This window comes from Trachymyrmex cornetzi, unplaced genomic scaffold, assembly GCF_001594075.2.
Source record: "Trachymyrmex cornetzi isolate Tcor2-1 unplaced genomic scaffold, Tcor1.1 scaffold92, whole genome shotgun sequence".
Classification (NCBI taxonomy): Eukaryota; Metazoa; Arthropoda; class Insecta; order Hymenoptera; family Formicidae; genus Trachymyrmex; species Trachymyrmex cornetzi.
In genome coordinates this window covers 1858099-1875275 of record NW_017300267.1, presented here as the reverse complement: position 1 = coordinate 1875275, position 17177 = coordinate 1858099, and the positions used below count along the sequence as shown (strand labels likewise).

Below are 17177 nucleotides of genomic sequence, written 5' to 3'. Positions count from 1 at the left end.
TACATATTTAATTTAGTGAATATAATAAAGCAGCGCGCGCGTAGCGCGCGCAGGGGATGTGCTAGTCAACTTAGAAAAACAGTAAGAGACAAAAATTGTTTATTTTTTCTCATAGAGCTCTAAGAATTTTTCAGAATTTTTCGTCAACTTTTTAGTAGAGGAAGGTCACCGATACCGACATATCACTTTGTTTTTAGACAATAGAAAAACAGTAAGAGACAAAAATTGTTTATTTTTTCTCATAGAGCTCTAAGAATTTTTCAGAATTTTTCGTCAACTTTTTAGTAGAGGAAGGTCACCGATACCGACATATCACTTTGTTTTTAGACAATATTTCTTAAACAAAAGGTAAAAATACAACTTCAAAAACATAAATACAAAGTAAAACGTGTCCTCTATCAGATAGTATAAGCAATTTATATAATACTGTTTATATTACGAAAATGGACGAATTTTTTGATGATAAGAATATTATTAAGGAAGATCAAATAATTACATGACATTGTCAGCATTTCGAGACGGTATTCATATATTGAGAGTATGACGGTATTTATATATTAAGAGACAGAAGAGGGAAAGTGCTAGGGTGGGGGGGGGGGTGATATATTAGTGAAGGGGGAACATTTTTCTAATGATAGGCAAAAAAATGTCAGGAAAGCGTAATGTATCACTTTGTTTATTTAATCCTAAATCTTGTTTCTTTATGTGTATCATATCTAATATCATTCTTTTAGTTTGATATTCCTGAATCTAGAATTTTTGTGTTATCCCAATTAAACAATTAAACAAACTAAATTAGTTTTCTTGATGTTAAACTATTGATTGATAACGAAACGATTATTTTTGACAATTATAAAAAAACCTACAAATTCAGGCAGGTATAATTCTAATCATCCGTTTGAACAAAAGAAAGGTGTAGTTATCGAACAACTAGACAGGATTTTATTCCTTGCACATCCAAAATTTCACGAAAAAATATTTATTCATAACACTTTTTTAAATAATGGATAATATGGATATCCATTAGAATTCTTTTTTTCCACGACAGAATAAAAGCGCTGTCACTTAAAAATAATTTCGATAACATCAAAATTCATAACGATGTTTCTATCTCTGATTCCATAGAAAATAGAAAGTTTTTTACTGTCCCATACTTTTAAAATGTTTCAGAAAAATTTAAAACTGTAACACACAAATTACCTTTAATATTGCTTATGAGCCTATGAATTCTCTAAATCTTTTCATAAAAACTGAAAAAGATAAAATAAAAAAAGAAGATCGTTCAAATGTTAATGTCTACCAAATAAATTGTTCTGATTGCAATGCTTCATATGTTGGTCAGACTAAACTTAATACTAGCCTGAAAGTACACAAAGACGACATAAAAAAGCCTTCTATAATGCAATATCAGTAGTCTCTCAGCACCAACTAGAATACAATTACAAGTTTAATTGGAATAACACAAAAATTCTAGATTTAGAAATATTATACTATAAAAGAATGGTATTAAAGATGATACACATAAAGAAATAAGATTTAGGATATTAAATAAACAAAGTGATACATTACGTTTTCCTGACATTTTTCCCCTTCACTAATAAATTACCCCCTTCTAGCACTTTCCCTCTCTTTTCTCTTAATATATATAAATACCGTCTCGAAATGCTGACAATGTCACTGTAATTATACGATCTTTCTTAAATAATATTCTTATTATCGACAGAAAATTCTGTCGTCTTTGTAATATTCTTCATACCAAATAATACCGCATTATAGTGCAATTGATCGTTGTGGAAATATGGATAAGTTTTTATAATTAATTCACTTTAATACATTAAAAAAAGATAATAACTTATTTTATATAACATTGTTTGTCAGAATCTAATAATCCCGTGTTTAGTATACAACCGATCAAGAAATAATATTCAATAAGAAAATTTCATATGCCAAAAAGATCGAGGAAACAGAATTAATTATCAGATTTTATGATCACTTTCAATTTTTATTATATAATATCATTCTTTTAGTTGTATTTGATGATGGTCGAAACTTAACCGAACGTTTATATTTTAAATTTTAAATATATAACTTGTGCAAAAAACATCTTGCGTTGTAACTGTATGCTCCTTCTTATTTATGTTTTATGTTATTGAACCATCTCTAAAAATTATTACAAAAATTATTACAAAATGATATAACTTGTATAAAAAATAATGAATACTAAGTTTAATAAGAAAATTTATATTTATTATTTCTTTTTGTGCAATATTCGATCGTTATTCCATCGAACGAGTTTCTTCTTTTTTACAAACACCGCGCACTCTTTTACGATTTCAAAGACATTGCAAGAACGGATTCTTCAAGAAATTCTCCGTAAACTAAAAAACTGTAAACAAAAAGTAATTTTATCGATTCGATTATGATTCCGATGTTGTTAACCTTCTGAGGACCGGTATGTTTTTGATCGACTTTTTTATTTTAAGGGCTAGAACTTTTTTGTTATTGTCATGGGATTGAATGGTGAAAAAGGTGATCACCTTTTTCACCATTCAATCCACTGACGAGTCAAGACCACTGACGAGTCTTTAAAGGCGCCTCCGATCCTCCAAAGGTTAATTAGGCTGCGGTCCACTTGCTTCTTTCAAATGCTCTGAACGCTACACTCCAAACGCTACGCTCCGAATGATCCAATAGTGTTCCGAATGCTACAATTGCTACGTGAGCGCTTAGCCAATCCATCTCCCGAGGGTGAGGCAGTTGGAACAAAAACGATGATATATTGATGAGGTAATCGGAATTGCTGAGAGCGTTCCGAAACGTCAAATGGACTAGTCACGTTAGTGCAATAAATTTTCTATAACGTTTAAACCGCCTAGTGGACCGCAGCATAAATTTGTCAAATTTTGTATTTAATTTAGGGATCCTATTCAAGAAAAGGATTATTGATCGCGAATCCGGCTCTCGCTCAAAATAAAAATATCATCATTTAAAATTTATAAGTCGTATTGTTGCAGGAGATGAATCAATCAACTACATGTACATTAGCTAGTGAAACTGGTCTCGATGGTAATTCTGTCATAATATATTAAAAAAATTTTTTATTTACAGTAATTTAATTAATTATTAAGTATTTCATAAAATATGTAAATTCTGTAAATTTTTATTTGGTAAATAAAAAAATAAAAAATGTTTATATTTTAATAATTTTAGGGCCAGACCAGGTACTATCTACGGACATAGATGCTACATGCAACGCCGGCGGCAGAGTACGAATAAAGTTAGATAGCAATGGATCTAATTCATGCATGCCCGTGTCAATCCCTGGAGTTTTAACTAGAACAGCAAAGCTTTATCCTGACCATATAGCGTTGGTGTCTAGACCTGATGTCAACGGCAAAAGAGCCACATATACTTTCCAGTATGTATAAAAAAAAATATAATAAAACTTTTGTTTTCCTACATTATCACAATAAGTATAATTATATGTATAATGATAAAACATGTAAGACCTTTCTCTATTTATGATTTTGTAAAATAAAAATATTTTTGTATAAACTTTTTCTTTTCTATTCTTCTCAACCTGGTTTACAGGTAAAATCCATGAATTTAGCAACTACATTTATTTACTCGATAGATGATACAATTAATTTTTTAAAATTTTGTTAATTTATATTTCAGAGAATACGAGTCTGTTATAAGAATCGTCGCGAAAGCGTTTCTAAAGTTGGGTTTGGAGCGATATCATAGTGTTTGCATAATGGGATTCAATAGTCCGGAATGGTTTATTGCCGATCTCGCGACTATATATGCTGGGTAAAAAGACTTAATCATTTTATATCAAAATAAACATCACTTATAATTTACACGTACTGTTTACATATTCACAAATTGCGTATAATATAACGATATGATAATAAAAAGCAATATAACATTTTCAACAATATGTATTCTTACTTTTCCGATATTTAAGTCGAATTTTTAATAGATCATTCAGATTTTAAATAGATCATCGTTCCTTTTTAGTGGAATCGCTACAGGGATTTATATCACAAATTCTCCAAAGGCATGCCAATATTGTGCCGAAGACAGTCGGGCAAATATAATAGTCGTTGAAGATGAAAAGCAATTGCGGAAAATCTTGCAAATAAAACACAATTTGCCCCACTTGAAAGCAATTGTTCAATATAATGGCATACCTACCGAAAAGGATGTTTTGAGTGTAAATTGATTAGTATGCTTGTTTAATATCTTTTTATTTAGTATATATGACTTATTATTATTTATATTTTCTCAGTGGAACGATTTATTGGACATAGGTAAAAAAGAATCGGAGGATAAATTACTATCTGTGTTAAAAACGATAGGAGTAAATGAATGTTGTATTTTAGTATATACGGTAGGTCCAATTTATCGCAGTTAATCATATTGCGATTGCTATAACATATTTAATGTATTATTATTTTAATTTGCAATCTTTATAGTCGGGAACAGTCGGAAGTCCAAAAGCTGTAATGTTAAACCATGATAATGTGCTGTTCAATCTACGTGCATTATTGCAAATGCTACGTTTAAAAGAAAAATCAGAGATTATAGTTAGCTATCTGCCACTGTCTCATATGGCAGCACAGGTAAAATATTCCAAATAGCATAATATATATTTTATGTATCTTAAATAAAAATTGACATTACAATTAATACAAATTTTCACGTATATAAATTACATACGATTGAAACGCGGAAATTGTAACGTCGTTACTGTTACTTTTTTTAAGCAGTTGGAATCAGATCTTAACTATTAGCTAATATTATTGACAATGAAATTATACTTATCAGTAATTATGATTTGTAATTTATAAAATTTACAAAAAACGTTCCATATTTCATATGTTAAGATTTTTGCAACTAAGTTTTATATGTCCGTCGTTATATCATTATTCGATATTAATAGCCCTTTGTCTTTATTAATTTGCATAATGAGATTATATAATATTTTAATTCCAGCTAATTGATATCGTAATAAACATTATGTTAGCGAGCACTGTATATTTTGCGGACCCAAGTGCATTAAAGGGTACGTTAATAAATACGTTACTTGTTGCACAACCAACTTTTTTCGTAGGTGTGCCCAGAGTATGGGAAAAGATATATGAAAAAATGCAAGAGAACGCGCATAATAACGGCGTAATAAAAACCTGCATTGCTAAATGGGCAAAAGCACAAGCTCTTCATTATTACACGAATAAAATAAATGGCATGGATTATAAACATTGGGGCTACGTTTTTGCTAAATGGCTTGTTTTCGACAAAGTCAAGGCAGCATTAGGTTTAAATAAGTGTCAAATCTTCGGTAGCTCAGCAGCACCCTTGAATATCGATATTAAAAAGTATTTCCTGAGTTTAGACATGCCTCTATTAGAGGGATATGGAATGTCTGAATGTAGTGGAGCTCATACATTAAATGATATTAACAAATACAGGTAAATTATATTTAATTTTATTCTTTATATTGAATTTTTGAAGATATTTATGTTTAAAATATGTTGTTTACATTAAATTTTATACTAATTTGTTAGCGTGGATGGTGTAGGAAAGACTTTACCCGGACTATGTACAAAATTAGACAATATAGATGAACATGGCGAGGGAGAGATTTGTATGAGTGGACGACATATATTTATGGGTTACTTAAATGCACCAGAAAAAATAGAAGAAACCAAAGATAAAAATGGTTGGTTACATAGTGGTGATCTTGGCAAATTAGATTCAAATGGGAATTTGTTTATTACTGGTAAGTATTTGATTTACACTATTAGCACTCATTATAATAATACTATTACTCATTATAATAATACTCATAAAAAATAATGGATTATATAAATATGATGTATAATATACATGGTACCTGTAACAACGCTTGAGATTATTTTAAGACAAAAAGCTCAATACCAAAACAACGAAGCTGTAATAATATTTGAGTCATAACTATTTAAAGTTAGCAAATCATACCGCTTAAAGTCTGCCCTTTCAGATATGGTTGATATTTTTCATTGTGTTACGCCTAAACGTTCGAACTTCAGGCAGTATTCACTAACTTTAAATGTAATTAAAAAACCATTATAAAGTTTTAATATTTTGATATTGTGATTTGTGTTTTAATTATCTCAGGAATACACCTTTAAGCATTGTTACGGTTTTAACCGAACACATATCTATGTTTTATGTATTCGCAGGTAGAATAAAAGATCTTATAATCACAAGCGGAGGGGAAAATGTGGCACCGTATAATATAGAACAATCGATATTATCGGAAATACCATATTTAAGTAATGCTACGGTAATTGGAGATCGAAGAAAATATTTAACTGTCCTTGTCACGCTTAAGGTACAATTCGACAAAATAATAGAATATAAACTTAAAATTATCAATGTTTAAATAATACGTTTTTTTCAGAGTAAAATGAATGAAGAGACTGGCGCGCCTTTGGATACGCTAGCGCCAGATGTATTAAAATGGGCACATTCTATTGGTAGTAGTGCTAAAACAGTTACAGAAGTCATAAACTCCCGCGATACAGCCGTAAGTCTTAAAAGAGATTCATAATATTATTTAATACTGTATAATAAAAAAAAATGTATTTCTCAAGTCTGAATCGAGCAAACAAATATGATTAAACAACTTTTATAGTAACAATTTACTGCATTAGTTAAATATTGGTATTGAGACGTATTGAAACGATATTGGATTAATACCGATTGTGAATCAATATTGTGCTATAAATGTCATTTTAATGGAAATAACATTACCAGTTCGGTAGAATTCGTATCTGTTAGTTTGGTCTGCATGTTTAAATATTACAAGATGTTTCTTGATCTTTTAGATATATGAAGAAATCGACAAGGCAATTAAGAGAGCAAATATGCAAGCCATAAGTAATGCTCAAAAAGTACAGAAATTTGAAATTCTTCCTCATGATTTTTCGATTCCAACTGGCGAATTGGGGCCCACGTTAAAGCTTAAAAGGAACGTCGTACAAACGGTGTATGCTGATTTGATAAATAAAATGTATGAATAAAACTATACACTACACAATATCAGCATCGACTAACAATAACATAATATCAATGTAACAATTTTATATTGAACAATATACAGTGCAACTCCGTTGATCATGTGGAGACAAGAAGTGATTCAAATAATAGAGTTTCTGTACTTTATTCCTGAACTTTCTCCTATCAATAGTTTTAATACCAACAATAAGAATGAAATCAAACACATTACACAGCTCTTATTATTCAAACTATAATAACGTATACGCCACATAGTTTGGAGCTCAGCTAAGTTCGTATATTTGGAACTGAGATACGAACTGTTTCATACAAATAGAGTGAAAAGCCGAATTCTATTGTAAATGTAATATAACATATGTTAGGGTGCATCTCGAAATCTAGATTATTAAGCCGAACCTTCAACAGCGAAGATTTCAAAAGTAACACAAAAATACTAGATACGAGATAGCTTTGGCTTACACGCTTCGAGTGGAAAGTTAAACAGAGGTTTACACCTATCCACATTTAATTTTTTGATAATGTAGCCTTCCATAGAGAAGGGGGGCGGAACCCACATTTTCCGTTTTGCAAAGTCAATGGCGAGTTCAAGCCGGCAAAGCGGCTAGACATGCTGGCGGAGCGAATGGGCATGATTGGTTCTTATCAGATGAATCCATAACAACTCATGTTTAATTGCTCAGCGAACTGACCTAGGCACTTTGCCGACTTGAACTCGCCCAATGACTTTGACCTTTTTATTAATTTCTTTATCTATATCGTACTTGATACTTCATTTTTAAGTTTTAGAAGTAGAAAAATTTAAAGTGTTTTATTTCAGAAAGTAACAGAATCCGTCAGGTGATTCAAAGTGTATATGAGCCTATATTGATTTTAATCGTGTATAAAAAAGTAATTGGTGAAATTTAATCTTTTCATAATTACCAACCGGGTGGCTACTGGATACTATCATAATAAAAACCATATGTTATAATTAAAAAATCTTTATAACGTTTTCGTAATTTTTATGTTGACAGTCGAATAGTGTATTATCTTGAGGAAATATCAGGAGAAATTGTTAGAATTACAATAATGCTATCACATTTATTAATAAAAAGTAAAAAGTTGTTATAAGTAAGATGGGAATCAAGTATTACAGAAATTAAGTAAAATCTTAGACATTTATTTATTTGTATACAATTGCTTATGTACAGTGCAAAATGTATTCGTATATAGAAAAATATTTAAAAAAATTTTATTTTAAAAAGTAATCGTTATCCAGCGAGAAATGATTCACCGAATTGATGTCCAACAATATCGATACAATAATTTCGACATCAATTCGACATCGATTCGACGTCTAATTAATTGTTATTTTTTGTTGGGTAATTAACAATTTATTCATAAAGAATTCATAAAATAGACTGTATTTTTCTCAATATTATATATAAAAAAAGATATGTATTAATTATAGAAAATATATCATCTTAAAAATAACCGAAAATTAACAATTATATTATTTGAACGCTAAGAAATATTCGTATAGTTGAGAAATTTAGCTAAAATCAAGAATACACGCAAAGCTTGTTTGTTTATGTTAGAACAGAACGTATTCATTGTATAAAATTGCTCATTAATGTTTATTTTCTACAAATAAGGCTTTTTTTATAAAAAAAATTTCCTTATAAGAATACTTTTTGCATTGTATTATATTCGGCCTGTTATTTATCGAAGAATTCTCCGAATTGGTGTACATACCGCAATAAGTTGAACTGAACGAAATATAATTTGTTTAAAAACAATATAAAATCAAAGGCATTGAGCCACTATACGCTAGTTATCGTCAGCGAAAATGATATATTCTTTAAAATTTTATTAACAATAAGACGTTTCGGTCTAAATTAGACCATCTTCAGTTAACATTCACACACAATGTAAGTAAAATTAAATGAAAATTAGTATGACGCTAGTGTTTTCTACAAGTCATTATAGTTATTGGCAGGGTCGGGTAAGTTAATGTTTTTTTTTAACATACTGAATAAAGTTAAAGTTAATGGCTTTACAAAATTAATAAATCTAAGTTAAAAGTTGAAGGAATAAAAAATGAACTTAACGAAAGTTAAGTTAATATTGAATTAACTTAAGTAAAAAAAAAGTTAATTTCGAAAAAAATTATTTTTGAGGTCAAAATGTCCTAATTTTTCTTAAAATGAGATTAAATAACTACAATATAAATTATGAAGTAAATTAAATTTTTTATTTTTTTCATATATGATACATATAATTATATAACTATATAAGTTATATAACTGTAAAAAAAACAACTAGCATAGAGAAGATATAAAATTAGTGATTACATTTTTAAAAATTACATTTTAAGTTAAAGATAAACTATCAATAAGAATACAATGTATCAATAATGACAAAATATATTAAATAATAACAAAACTTATAATTCCTTATAATCACATACATTGCAAAATCACGTGTGAAAATTAATAATAATAATTGACTTTTCTGGTTATTAGTTCTTATTAAATTAGAAATAATTATTAAATTTTAATAAAAGCGTCATCTCAAAATGACGGTCGGTCGATTTTCCTCGTAAATCATCAAATAGTAAGCCACATAAAGACATTTCAGAAAAATTTAAATCAATAGCAAAAAAGAATGATTTTAATATTGCTTTTAAGCCTATAAATACTCTAAATTCAATTATAAAAACTGGTAAAGATAAATTAAAGAGCATGGAACATAGTTGCGTTGTCTACAGGATTGATTGTCTTGACTGTGAGGCCTGCTATGTTGGGCAAACGAAAAGGAAGATGGAAACTAGAATAGCCGAACACAAATCTAGTTCTAAGAAATCCACCAATTCACGCATGGTTGTGGCACATCAAATACTGTCAGATCATTGTTTCGATTGGAAAAATGTTAAAATTCTAGATATGGAACCTTCTCTGCATAGGCGACTTACACCTGAAATGATATTTATTAAAAAACATAAAAGCGGAATTAACAAACAGACTGATACAGAAAAATTTCCTGAAATATATTTACCTCTATTAAAGTCTTCAACTAATGTATGATATCAGAATAACTAGTAGCGCCACATAGATTGGTATAAATACGTTAACTTAAGTTATAGAACTCCGCATTTCAATTGTAACTCGGAATGTTTTTATATCTAAAATTCCAAATCCGGTACGTGCTGCGAAATATTGTTAACACAGGTAAATAATGTTGAAATAATTGTTACACTATGAAATTATATTGAATTGACGGCCTTTATACAAATAAGTTGAATTTATTGACGATAGTTATTTTGATATATAACAGAATCGGGGAATCTTGTGTTCAATATCTTACATCGCTGAATTTTTGAAGTACTTGGATGGATTTTTCTATAATTGAATACTTTTTGACATATATAAAGGAAAATTGTTACCGAAGAATAATTGTTAAACTGAGAAGAAACGAATCATTGTATCAACAAATTTTGTTTAATTCCAATAACTATAATGACTTTGTAGAAAACACTAGCGTCATACTAATTTTCATTTAATTTTACTTACATTGTGTGTGAATGTTAACTGAAGATGGTCTAATTTAGACCGAAACGTCTTATTGTTAATAAAATTTTAAAGAATATATCATTTTCGCTGACGATAACTAGCGTAGTGATTCAATGCCTTTGATTTTATATTGTTTTTAATATTAACCACGTCTCGACTTACATTATAATTTGTTTATTTCACTTACTACAACGTGTGTACCAGTTCACTATATTCATTGGTAAAGAACAGACTTATTGAAACTTTTGAAAGTCATTTTCATTAATTGTCTTCTTTAGTTAATCGTAAATAATTGTTGTGTAATACATTTAATCAATTTCATGAGATTTCATGAGAAGACACTTCTCATTACGATTTTCTATTCAGTATAATTATATACACAATGTTTAGTCGTCATGTTATGTTAATATTCTTTATTTTATGCTCTAATCTACAACTGTGTTAACTGAAAAATCGTATTTTGATTTGGGGTTCAACAAATTAAGAATTTATATAGGTTCACGAAACGTTGGCATTCCAAGAATGGATTTGAACACGCAGAAAACCCGCGAAACACAAGATTGTCATATAGGAAACACCCGTGAAAGCCTCAAGAATATTAATTTATAATATTATTTGTTATCCCAACGAGAGATATCAATAAATTTAATATTGTTTGATTCATACTACAGAAATGTACTCTACATTCCTCTGTCTTGCTCCAACAATTCTGCCATATTTTTTGTTTAGCTAAAATGATTTGCAAAAATTGAGCCTTGGACTTTAGACTAATAATTCAAGTCATGTAAGTGTTAATTAAAAAAAATTAGATCTCATTTTAATATATGATAACATGTAGAGCAAATAATTTATGTTTCTACATATTAATATTTCTAACATGCGGCAATAATTTATGTTTCTCCATATTAATATTTCTAAGAAAATAAAAAATTATATCGATTGATATAATCATTACTTACAAATCAGACAGTACATTCAGATGGCAAAATAATCAACCAATCAGAATAAGAAATAAAAAATTCTGATTAATTCTCTTATGCTTCATGCATTATGTAGCATTATGCAAAAACTTGTGTGGCGACTTTAGGAATACAACAACCACCAACTAGCCAGGGCTGTCGACTGTGTTCAGAAACTCGAACGCATCTAGCTATCATTTTATTTTTGTTTAATATTCGGTGAAAGAGAGAGAGAGGGGGGGGGGAGGGAGGGGGCTATAAATAATACCTTAAATTCTTGAACCTCTAAAATAGACAAAATTCGACTAAATTGCTACGTTCAGAAAACAAGAAATTCTATAAGAATCTACGGAATATGTAATGTCAACTATTCAGTTTTACTATAAATTATTATAGTACGCTTCTCTCCCTCTCCCCCTCCCCCCTCTCTCTCTCTAAACGCAGTGAGAATACATCTCAACCACTGTATACAGCACGAACATCAAGCGTGGCTTCTTTACATATTCATTAGTTTTTGAGTTTTATTCCCCTATTAAAAATAGAATTCTAATATCTTTTTTGTAGTTACCGCAAGAATCTGTACACAATAGCGATTTTCATTGGCAGAATTAATGCCTATTCAGTGCACTTTAAAGCCGCTGTACAATCGACGTAAAGATGTATGGTTAATAAAAATATAGAAACTAGTTAAACCGCGAAATCCTTAATACATTTTTTATTATGCTATTTGATAAAATATACTTTAGGCATTATATCATCTTAGATATCTTATTTTTACATTTAGATTAAAGTTGAGTACAACAACTTTAATGTGCACTAACAATAAATAAGCACAAGTTTTGCTAATAAAAATTTTAAGTGACGGTAACGGTAACGAGTTACTTTTTAAGAAAAAGAACGGTAACGATAACGAGTTATTTTTATGAGGTAACGTTGCGAACCGTGCATATTTTATAAAAAGCTAGAGATGGAGAATTAAAAAAAAACGCGGTAACGAAATTCAGTATAAAATTAGATATTTGAGAAGAGACAGAAAAGTGGAGAAGAGAGGAGATAGAAGTTCGGTGCTTGGCACTTGACTTGTATATTGCTACTGAAACATAATTATAGTAAACCGAGTTTCGGGACAAACAATGATCATAGGACGGAATCATTGAAGTAGTGAAAGCTTTTAAAGAAGCCTGAGTAGTTACCAGAGAATAGCGAGAAATAAACGAGTTCTTCGAAGTTCAAGAAAGGATTTCTACATTATTGCTCAAAAGTATTTACCTATCTCAATTTTTGTACGTATCTTTTTTGTATGTCTAAATTCCGTTCCAATTCTATTACTGTACTCTTGTATTTATACATTGCATGTATAGAGTATTGCGTAAAGACCGTAACAATGCATAAGAATAGATTCCTGAGATCGCATTTTGAGATGAAAATCATACCAAAATGTAGAGGCTATAATAACTTTTTAATTATAAGCATTTACAGTTAACCGAATCACTTAAAGTTCATGTGGGTTCATTTGGCGGGTGTGGTTGGCTGACCACTACATTCGAAATATGTTCCGTTATAGTTAAAATTAGTGAAATTAAAATATTAATTTTTTTAATTTTATTCTTAACGTAAAACTGTTGATTTTTATAGCAATATTTAGTAAATACAATTTTTATGTCTTAAAACGATTGAGAAAATAGTTGATTTTTTATAATCCTAGTTCTAACAATAACCGAATATCTGTAGATTAATAATCTTATTCACTTTTTTTCAGATTATGAACAAAGAAAGTTCGATCAGTGTAAAATCCAAAATAATCTGAAATTTTGCATATGTTTAAAATACATAGACCTAATCGCAAAATAATTTTTTAGCTACTAATATTTTATTATGAGAGTGGAAACACTCTGAAAATATTGCAACGTATTATTAGATTTTCTTGCATATTGAAACTGACTGTGAGTCATGTTAATTGAATATACATATATAAATTTTCGTTGTTTCTTATTTATTCCTATTTGCCTTTTTCCCTTTAATTAGTTATACAGGGTGTCCCACTTAAGACCAGCCACCTGAATAAGCCACCCACAGTTTTGAAAATAGGAAAAAATGCTTGAAATAAAAATTGTTTGGTTTCGAAAGGGGCATCGTATGATGATGAACATTTTTTCTCAAGTGGAGGCGCCTAGAAGATTTGGAGGTCAACTTCATTTTTTTAAATGGAATTATATGAATTTTTTTACATAATATGATTCTTCTAATTATTCTGCATACAAAAGTATTAGATAAAAAAAAAAAATATTTTACCTGCGATAACAGTCCTCTACAAAGGTTCAAAATGGTGACCGTCCACGGCAAGACATTGTCTAAAACGTTTATCCACTGTGTTACACATTGAAGTGTCCTGATCGATTGCAGCACAAGCTCGTTGTATGCGTTCCCTCATGTCTTCTTTAGTAGTCGGTGCGTTATGATACACATCTGCTTTCAATTTTCCCCATAAAGAGAAATCTAGTGGTGTCAAGTCCGGCGATCGTGGTGGCCATTTGTGATTTCCTGTTCGTCCAATCCAACGATTTCCGAATTTTCTATTTAAAATGGCACAGCATGTGTGGAATGGGCTCGATAACCATCGTGTTGGTACCATAAGGCCTGCCGGATGTCTAATGAGACATCTTCTAATAAGGTGGGCAGCATTTCCATTAAAAATTTTTTGTATTTATCGCTAATGTCCCTTCAATGAAATATGGACCAATAATTTTATTATCAACAATTCCACACCAAACGTTAATTGATCAAGATCTTTGTTTATCAACCTCTCTTAAGGGGATGCTGGAGTGTCCTGTTTTACCATCAATTTTTAAAGACTCTTTTCTCTTAATTGTGTTTATGGATTGAAAAGTCCTTCTCCACAATTAAAGTATCGACAACAACACAGGCTGCCAGCTACAATGTAATGCGAAAAATGAAAGAAAATTAAAAATTGTAGTTTTGTCACCGGCTCCTGCTCAAACCCAACATATACTATAGAAAAGTATACGGATGCTGGGTCTATCTTATATGTCTATGGTTATGATACACATCTGCTTTCAATTTTCCCCATAAAAAGAAATCTAGTGGTGTCAAGTCCAACGATCGTGGTGGCCATTTATGATTTCCTGTTCGTCCAATCCAACGATTTCCGAATTTTCTATTTAAAATGGCAGTTACAGCACGTGCGGAATGGGCTGAACAATCATCGTGTTGGTACCATAAGGTCTGCCGGACGTCTAATGAGACATCTTCTAATAAGGTGGGCAGCATTTCCATTAAAAATCTTTTGTATTTATCGATATTCAATGTCCCTTCAATGAAATATGGACCAATAATTTTATTATCAACAATTCCACATTAAACGTTAATTGACCAAGATCTTTCTTTATCAACCTCTCTTAACCACCGTGGATTTTCTACGGACCAATAGTGTGAATTACGTAAATTGACTTGACCATGGTTAGTGAAAGATGCTTCGTCAGTGAAAAGAACTTTTTTGAGAAATGTATCATCGTTCCGAAGTTTCCGCAATCCCCACTCATAAAACCGTATGCGACTTTCAAAATTCGTTCCGTGTAATTCTTAATGGAGAGAGATGTGAAAAAAATGGAACTTATATATTACGATGTAGGATCCTTACAATACTGCTTCGACTAATACCGCTTTCGCGTTCAAGATATCTTATACTGACATGTAGATTTATAACAACTTCTGCTAAGATATTTATCTCATTCCTTTCATCTGTTACCCTATTAGCTCTTACTCGCTGCTTCTTAACCATACTGCCATACCGGTTTCTTTTTAAATACTTTTATTATTTCAGAATAAGCAGAACGCGATGGACAAGTGCGAATCAGGAAATCTGTTTCCGTACATGCGTACAGCTTGCCTCAATTATCACGTAGATTCTATGTAAAATTATTTAAATTTAAAACTAAAAAATTTTATTTCTATTTTAACATAAAGTTGCTTCATACAAGATGTCTATAACAATTTGTCTAAAATTAGCTATTTAAATTAGGGTTTTGAAAAACATGTTTACTTCAGTAATCGTATTCTGTATTTGAGAATAATTCCGTCTAAAGCTGGCCTCTAATCGAATATTCTAAAAAATTTTTAATATTCCTCAAAAACATATCTTGTTAAGAATAATATCTGAAATGAAGGAAATATTCTAAAACATGTCGGTGCTTGGTTAACAAATGATATTCGCCTTCGCGTTTATCACTTCTGAAGAACCACTCCACCGTCCACGGCAGACGCGTCTCGGCTCGAGTGCTTTTATCTTGTATATTGTTGAAAGTGTTGCTGACTTATGTCCAATTTCTTTACTTCCAGATTAGTTGCGGATAACCTTGTCTAGGAGTTATCCCCATTGTACGCTGGGAGATATCTCTTGGATAAAATTATCTAGAAGTGAAGAAATTAGGCATTAAACTGTGCCTTGAGAAACATAGCTGTCCCGCGGTTTTGAACGATCCGTTCGTCGTCCTGACGCGTGTTCGTGCGGCGACCGCGTAGACGCAGGCACCCGGGGTCCGAGCGGGCTTTATCATTTTCACGGGCATTGCATCACCCTTTTGTTTTTAACGTTTTCTGGCCGCATCGACCTGTGTTTTTATTAGTTTCAGTATTGATATTATTAGTATCATCGTTATTGTCAATGTTATTATTAATATTTGTAGTATTCTGCAGTTGTGAAAGTTCTAATAAAATAGCTGTATTGTGACGTAACTTTCTATAAAATGTTGTTTTTGAATGTTCCATATTTTTATACAATATAGTAATTAATAAAAGATAAATAATGTTAAATAAATAATGAATATACGATATACAACACTACTATACATACAACTATTATACATATGCATATAATATTCGATTACTACATGTTTTCGAAGACAATATATTATTAGATATGCAACTATATACTGATTTGGGATAACGAAAGTACAAACTACAAATATTTAGTTAATTATGTGCAAGATATTAAGATTCGAGAAAAAGTGTAAAACAAACCTATAAAACACACAGTACATGGAATAGAGAATCAACATAGAAAATTCTGTTAGATAGACTTCTTCCACATAGAAAATTCTTCTTCGTGTCCTCTGGATTTATGTTTTACTTCAGTGGATTAAATTATCATGATTTCTTGGACGAATGTGAAATTATAACTGTCTCCTTGAGGACAAAGATGGCGGAAAACATACAAGATCGAGACGCGTGGTCACGTAACTGGTCACATGACTATGAGGAAGAATTTACTCTGATTAATCACAGATCGCAGCACAGGCGTACAGTGTCCTCTGCTGAAAAGAATATTCCTAGAACATTCAAAATGTTCAATTAAATTTTGAATGTTTTAGGAATATTTTATAAATATTCAATATGAATATTCTCGGAAAAGAATATTGATACGGACATGGAATATTCATAGAATTTTGTGTGCTATCTGGGTAATTTCGGGAGACGGGAGCCATTAAGGGGATCCTAAAGATCTGTATTACCGACTTAAACACGTATAATTTTTGTATAACGAATACTCTTTTTCTCTTTCACGGATTGGAAAATCCTTTTC

At 30.5% G+C, this 17177-nt stretch overlaps 1 protein-coding gene across 4 annotated transcripts in view; it reads left to right on the top strand.

Annotated features, from left to right (window-relative positions):
- LOC108769604 (very long-chain-fatty-acid--CoA ligase bubblegum) overlaps positions 1-7171 on the top strand; it is a 14142-nt gene extending 6971 nt beyond the window's left edge. Inside the window, exons 2-13 of one of the 4 annotated variants that reach the window (XM_018520645.1) lie at positions 2612-2836; positions 2919-3066; positions 3211-3418; positions 3679-3813; positions 4024-4219; positions 4295-4396; positions 4482-4628; positions 5002-5477; positions 5574-5788; positions 6231-6382; positions 6452-6577; positions 6879-7171. In XM_018520645.1, the coding sequence (XP_018376147.1) occupies positions 3018-3066; positions 3211-3418; positions 3679-3813; positions 4024-4219; positions 4295-4396; positions 4482-4628; positions 5002-5477; positions 5574-5788; positions 6231-6382; positions 6452-6577; positions 6879-7073 (2001 nt within the window). In that variant the 5' untranslated portion in view covers positions 2612-2836; positions 2919-3017 and the 3' untranslated portion in view covers positions 7074-7171. Of the gene's footprint in view, positions 1-2288; positions 2837-2918; positions 3067-3210; positions 3419-3678; positions 3814-4023; positions 4220-4294; positions 4397-4481; positions 4629-5001; positions 5478-5573; positions 5789-6230; positions 6383-6451; positions 6578-6878 lie in introns of those variants that run through there. The other 3 variants (XM_018520644.1, XM_018520646.1, XM_018520643.1) reach the window with 3 other exon arrangements.
- The last annotated feature ends 10006 nt before the right edge of the window (positions 7172-17177 follow it).